At 51.5% G+C, this 6,140-nt stretch overlaps 2 protein-coding genes across 13 annotated transcripts in view; one reads left to right on the top strand and one right to left on the bottom strand.

Moving 5' to 3' along the window:
• Positions 1 to 951: 951 nt before the first annotated feature.
• KIAA2012 (KIAA2012 ortholog) overlaps positions 952 to 6,140 on the bottom strand; it is a 98,063-nt gene continuing 92,874 nt past the window's right edge. For 9 of the 10 annotated variants that reach the window (XM_077319175.1, XM_077319169.1, XM_077319173.1 and 6 more), the window contains 2 exons: positions 3,934 to 4,153; positions 952 to 1,348 (listed from right to left, as the gene is read on the bottom strand). In XM_077319175.1, the coding sequence (XP_077175290.1) occupies positions 1,221 to 1,348; positions 3,934 to 4,153 (348 nt within the window). In that variant the 3' untranslated portion in view covers positions 952 to 1,220. The remainder of the gene's footprint in view (positions 1,349 to 3,933; positions 4,154 to 6,140) is intronic. The other variant, XM_077319170.1, reaches the window with a different exon arrangement.
• The window catches only part of LOC143828985 (uncharacterized), a 44,889-nt gene continuing 40,332 nt past the window's right edge, over positions 1,584 to 6,140 (top strand). For all 3 annotated transcript variants that reach the window (XR_013227959.1, XM_077319178.1, XM_077319181.1), the window contains exon 1: positions 1,584 to 2,136. Coding sequence is in view for 2 of the 3 variants with exons in the window: in XM_077319178.1 (XP_077175293.1) it covers positions 2,021 to 2,136 (116 nt within the window). In the remaining variant the exon portion in view is untranslated. The remainder of the gene's footprint in view (positions 2,137 to 6,140) is intronic.

The raw sequence follows: 6,140 nt of genomic DNA, 5'->3' as shown, positions 1-6,140 counted from the left end.
TTTTTAATTAAAATTTGCTTTTGAAAATCCAAGCACAGGGTTAAGTGTTGTGTTAACCAGGCCGTCCGCACCGGTCAGAAGGAGCGTGTCCAACAGATGAGGCTTGTGTTTTACTGTTCCAAACCACCATTCTCTCCACCGCGAAACAACCGTTGCTGCCTCTCTTAACAAACGTACTGTCTCCCCCCGCCCTCCCCCCTCAGTGCTCATGAGGAAAGCAGAGAACCCCTCGGCCCCCCACAGCAGGGTTAGGGGCCTCGATGCCCTGGACTCTGCAGAGCCAATGCGTTGCAGAGATTAAGTTGTCTAGCAGGGAGATCCCAGTTTAAATATTGCAAAAAGAAAGCTGGATGACGTTGGGACGGCCATTCGGGGACCACTTTTCCTCCCAGGAGCCAAATTCACAAGTGACATTCCACACATGTACCGTCTGTGTGCAGCGAACTCCTGATTTTTCTGTGGCCGTCTGCTGAGCAATTCGTAGGTTACCTGTGTACGACTTACCGTGTGATTGAAACCCTGCATATGCCCGTGCCCTAGTCCCCTTGCTTACTCAAGGGAATGTGCCTTTCCCCTTATGAAAACAGACCTACTGTAACACGGACAGGGCCAGGGCGTGGGGTTGTAAAGTGAAAAGGGAGAAGAACGAACATTATGTGCCACCTCTAACTCTCTGAAAGAAGGGCAGGATGAAAGCACACTAAATAAACTGATTCATGTGCCTGGATGTCAGGAATTTTGGGAGCTGAACAGTCTGTTGGGTGTGTTGTCTCAATGCGTTTCTTGCTCACCACAGCTGTGACATCCCTACCTCTACTCCATGGAAGCGAAGGGAATTCAGCAGCACGGTCCTCTTCTCTGGCTTTTCAGCATATAGTGCGAAGCCCTATTTCAAGGATCACTCATCATTGATTCGTAGCCCAGATATTGCCAACAAAAGACTACCGTTGACTTATATCTTTATTATGCTTCATTAAAAGATTACTTCTTCAACGTCTACAGAGAATCTCTCCACTTCTCCCGGTTTCGTTTCTCCAAGATTTCGTCTGGGATATGCTCTGTGTTCAGCTCCAGGCCAGACCGTTCCTTCTATTGCTTATTTCCAGAGCAGGCATGGAAGTCGCTGAAATTGAGGTTTCTGAACTGGCCAATGGGAGTGCAGCTCTCTAACGCAACGTGGGCCATGGGTACTTGATGTCAGCAGTCGTCATCTCCCACTTTCAGGAAAGGATGCGGGAAGTAGGAATAGACCCAGGGCCGGGAGATGTCCTGCCGCCGTTCAAGTCCACAGGATTCCACAAGGAACGTGTGTTGGAATTGCCGCTCATGCTCCTGCTGGGCTCTGTGTCTAAAAGCGGAGAGATTGATTAATCAGCAGCCGTTGGACAACTGTGTCTTTGCAATTAAGCCCTTTGGGTTGCAAAAGGATCAGGGGAGTCCTAAAGTTGGAAGGAGTCTTTGACTTGAGCCTTGCTGCCTTTGCTGTACTCTGCACTGTGAAGGGCAAGTCTTGGGGGGCCTGTGTGAAGGGAATTGCAGGGAATGCATGTAGAGCAGCGGTGGCCAAACGGTGGCTCTCCATGAACTACAATTCCCACGAGCCCCTTGGTGTAACGTTCAGCCTCAGTTGGGGGACTGGTTTGCACAATGAAGGCGCTTTGAAAACACAGGTCAGATAAAACGGACATTCATTTTGAAGCAACGGCAAGAGATTTTAAAATCTCATTTCTAAGTTCCATCAGAGCTCTCTCAGCCCCAACCACCTGTCTGTTGTAAGGAGAGGAAAGGAAGGCAAACGCAAGCCGCTTTCGGATTCATTTGGGTTGTGAAAAGCGGGGTATACAAACCAATTCTTCTAACCTTCAGATGTATGAAGGTATCTGAAGAAGTGAGCCGTGATCCAGGAAAGCTCACCCCCTGCCACAAATTTTGTTAGTCTCTAAGATGGCACTGGCCTTTTGCTTTTATTTTTACTGCTACAGACAGACTAACATGACTACCCCTCTTGATTGATCTTCCAATGTATTTTAGTGTCGGCAGCGATAGAATTCCCGCGACAAAGGAGACCCCCTCCCTGACTTCACAAAGAGAGATTCCACTAGCTTTGAGGAAGCGCTTCTTGATGGTCCTGGAAGGGTTAGTTAATCTGTAAACCGCCCGTGGCGCCGCGGGCGCCACGGACTAAATAAGACAGTAAGGGGTTCTGGGGCGGGATGTGTCCGGGATGAGGAAGGGTCCAGATTGGACCCTTCCTCATGACAGACAATCAGAGGGACCAATTGGCAGGCGCGAAGCGCCTGCCGATTGGTCCCTCTGATTCCCGCCGCCAGCAACTGCGAGCCGCGCGCAGCGCGGCTCGCAGTTGCTCCTTTGCCGCTGGCCTGAAGCTGCGTCAGGCCAGGGGAAGGCTCCAGAGAGCCTCGGGTGGGGTGGGGGGGCGGCCGGCCCTCTCCTGGCTGCTGGAGCGGCTTCGCAGCGTCGGAGACGCTGCGCAGCCGCTCCAGCAGCCAGGAGAGGGCTTCGGAGAGCGTCGGGTGGGGTGGGGGGGCGGCCGGCCCTCTCCTGGCTGCTGGAGCGGCTTCGCAGCGTCGGAGACGCTGCGCAGCCGCTCCAGCAGCCAGGAGAGGGCTTCGGAGAGCGTCGGGTGGGGTGGGGGGGCGGCCGGCCCTCTCCTGGCTGCTGGAGCGGCTTCGCAGCGTCGGAGACGCTGCGCAGCCGCTCCAGCAGCCAGGAGAGGGCTTCAGAGAGCATCGGGTGGGGTGGGGGGGCGGCCGGGCAGGGCTTCAGAGAGCCTGGGGGGCGGGGGCCGCCGGCCTTCTGGCTGCCGGCGCGGCGCCGCCACCCAATCTCAGTTCGCCCCGTTGACCAGTCGGCCCAACTTCGATAATTAGTTTAGTCATTTATGGCTGCACGTCCGCTTCCATGGGCCCCTGCCAGCACCCCCCAACCCACACTCACTGCTAGCGCCCATTGCATTTAGAACTGCAATGGGCTTGATTACTAGTTTTTATATATTTTAAAAGATTGTTAAACATTAATCAGGTGATATGACCACTAATGACCATGTTGACCCCCCCCCCATGGTCAATGATGGGCCTGGACGGGGTCAGGAGGGGAGGGGCCCCGGGTGGGCGTGTCCCCAGCTCTGCTTCCCAACCATCTTCTGCATGATCCTTCCCCTTCTGGGCTTTCTCGGAGCCTGGAGAATGTTCCAGGGGTTCCTCAAGGGTAGAAAAGTTGAGAAAGGCTGGGTTATTTAATGCCTTTCATGTCCTTGCTTGACAAACATGTTAAACAGTTTGTGCAAAAGGAAAACTGCCGTGAATTGGCTGGCTGGGAGAGGCGGTAGATAAGTCTAATATTAGCACTATGGCTGCCTAATTCAATTAGATCAGGGGTCCCCAGCACGGAGCCCGTGGGCCCCGTGGCACCTGCCAACACCTTTCCTGGTGCTCATCAAGCATTGTAAAAAAGTAGGCAAGGCTTTTGCCCAGTAAGGTTTCTGACTGGCTGAGCAGATTTTTCAAAATGTAATTTTGGCTGAAGCTGCCACTGTGTGACTAAAGCCACTAGTGGAAGAATGGAAGCGTCTGCAGCCATTTTGGGGCGGGCTCCACCTTCTGTGGCAGCCATATTCCCAAGTGGCCTGTAGGCTGAAGACGGCTGGGGAGCCCTGCCCTTGAGGGCTAAGAGGAAGCTACAGAGAAGACAGGCCGGGTAAGTACGTCGCCCGTCCATCATCCTGGATCTCTCATCCTCAAGGGAGGTTTTGAGAGAGAGATGCCAGCCCTACTTGCCTCTTGGTCATGCCGAAAGATGCCCTGAGTACACAGTCTTTGCTGCATTCCTGGCCAGGGAAGAATTTCCGTCTTATCACCGGCTGGGAACTGGGGGTCCATCAAGTACCGACATAAATGAATTACTTTTGTATACCTCGCCAGCAACAACGCTTGCCTCCTTGCTTCCTCCAAGGCAAGCTTGGCCGCGTCTTCCTCTTTCTTTCTCCTCTCCTCAGCCTCCCGTCTCGCCCGCTCTCCTTCCTCTCGCTTCTGTTGCTCATACTCGGCCCGCTGTTCTTCGGCCATCTCAGCCAAGCGTCGGTTCTCCTCCTCCAGCCACATTTCCCGCTCTTTCTGCCTGCGTCTCTCTGCTTCTGAAGAGGGTCACAGAGTTGTCAGCTGCTGTTATCCGTTTTAAAGCTCCGGGATTATTAATTGCCTTGGGAAGCTGCCCTGAGCCCCGGGTGGGGGTGGGGGTGGGGGGGATGGCTTGTAATGAGCCGCTCTGCTGGACCATTTCATGTCGGCAAAACAAAACAAGCATTGCCCACCCACACCAGTGCCCATCCAAACTGGGCCCCCAACCCGTTATTCAAAAAGAGGAACCCACTGGGAGTTCCAGATGTAGAGCTTCCAGGGTCACATGCTGTTTGGGCCTGAAAGTCAGGATTCTTTAGGACTTCTTTTCATGCCCAACAGTATTATGCATAGCGGCCAGGTTTGGGTTGGGAAATTCCTGGAGATTTAGGGGGTTGAGCCTGGGGGGTGGGCAGAATTTTGGGAGGGAGGGCCCTCAGCAGGGTATAGGCTTCCCAGGTCCCTCATAGCTGCTGGCAGAAGATGGGGGGGGGGTGTATTCTGGGAGTGGGTAGGAGCAGGAAAGTTAAAGCGACGTGCTGATATCACCCAGAAGTGATGACACCTTGGCAACATTGGGGAGCAATGCTCTGGATTTGGGGTAAAAACTATGGTAGAATTAGCTTCTTGCTTAAAAAACAGAACGTCACCCCCTGATGTCACCTTGGCCAATATGAGTAATGTCAGCATTTGGCATTTAATTCCTGTTTCTTCCCTCCCCATGCCTGGTAAGTTCCCCTGGTTTCTGAGGGGGAGAGGCTCCAAACTGGGGGATCCCTGGGCCCCAACTAGGGACTGGCAGCCTTAGGAGGGGACAATGCCATAGAGTCCATCCTCTGAATCAGCCATTTTCTCAAGAGGAACTGATCTATGTAGCCTGGAAATCAGATGTAATTCCAGGAGATTTCAAGCCACCTCCTACAGGTTGGTAAGCCCAATATCCTGGGAACAGGGAATGGATATTTTCCCTTCTGTTAAGTTATTATTTTTGTATGTGTGTGTGTGTGGGGGAGGGGGGTTAAAGGAGAGACCTTTCTCAGATTTGAGCCATTCTCCTGAATTCACAGAATAGCCACATAAGAAGATGCATTTGTGCGCAAGCTAAGGAAGCATCAAACCAAGACAGGCCTCTAAATACAACAAAATAAAACAAAATGTTGGCAGGAGGGGCTGTAATGTGACGATGCCTCTTAAACTTCACTGGGCAGGGGGGGGGGGTCAGTATGTCTTAATAAGGCCTTACTGACAAAACATGAAAAGAGCTGATTAAGGAGAATGTGAAAATGTCCATGGAGAAATGGACAGGTTTCCAAAGAAAAACCTTAAAAAATCTGCCGCTCAGTCCAATGAAATGTTTATGCTGCAATCTATGCAAAGTTACCCCAAACTAAACCGACTGACGTTATTGATCTTGGATTGGAATAACTATGCCTTGGATTGCTGTAGGGGTAACTAGTGTGTTTCAGTATGGCCCTTTCTGCACACACCATTTGGTTCTGTTTATCACTGAGTTGATTCCCTTTAATTCGCATCCTGTTTGTATCCTCTTCCTGCACTCTGCACATTTCTTCTTTCTCCGGATCTCCTCCTCCAAATTGCAGAGTATTACGCTACATACTAATGAGAAAAAACGGATTGCCAAGATTTTTCTCTCTCTTTTTGTGTTGCTTGTTGGTCTCTGCTCATTGGTTAATTTTAGGACTTTTGAAAGTGTAAGGAGAGATTCTTAAAGTTGCTTTCAATTTTGGGTTGCTATCTTAGTAGATTTTCCTGCCTTCTTCTTCTTGTCTAAACTCCAGTACTGCTTAAGCATTTACATTTTTTTATAAACCCCCCCCCCCCACTTAGGTCTTGAGAGAATTGTCATTCAGTGTTAGTGTCAGAACTAGCCTTTCATGTGGATCACCTCCATCCGCTCCCCTCCTTCTCCTTCCATCAGACAGTGAGGGGAGGGGGTGAAAAATGCTCCCCAGGTCTGCCATCTCCCCTTCTCCCTCTTCCCCT

Source organism: Paroedura picta, chromosome 2 (genome assembly GCF_049243985.1).
Source record: "Paroedura picta isolate Pp20150507F chromosome 2, Ppicta_v3.0, whole genome shotgun sequence".
NCBI lineage: Eukaryota > Metazoa > Chordata > Lepidosauria > Squamata > Gekkonidae > Paroedura > Paroedura picta.
Note: the sequence above shows the minus strand (reverse complement) of the source record. Positions and strands in the feature narration are given on the sequence as shown.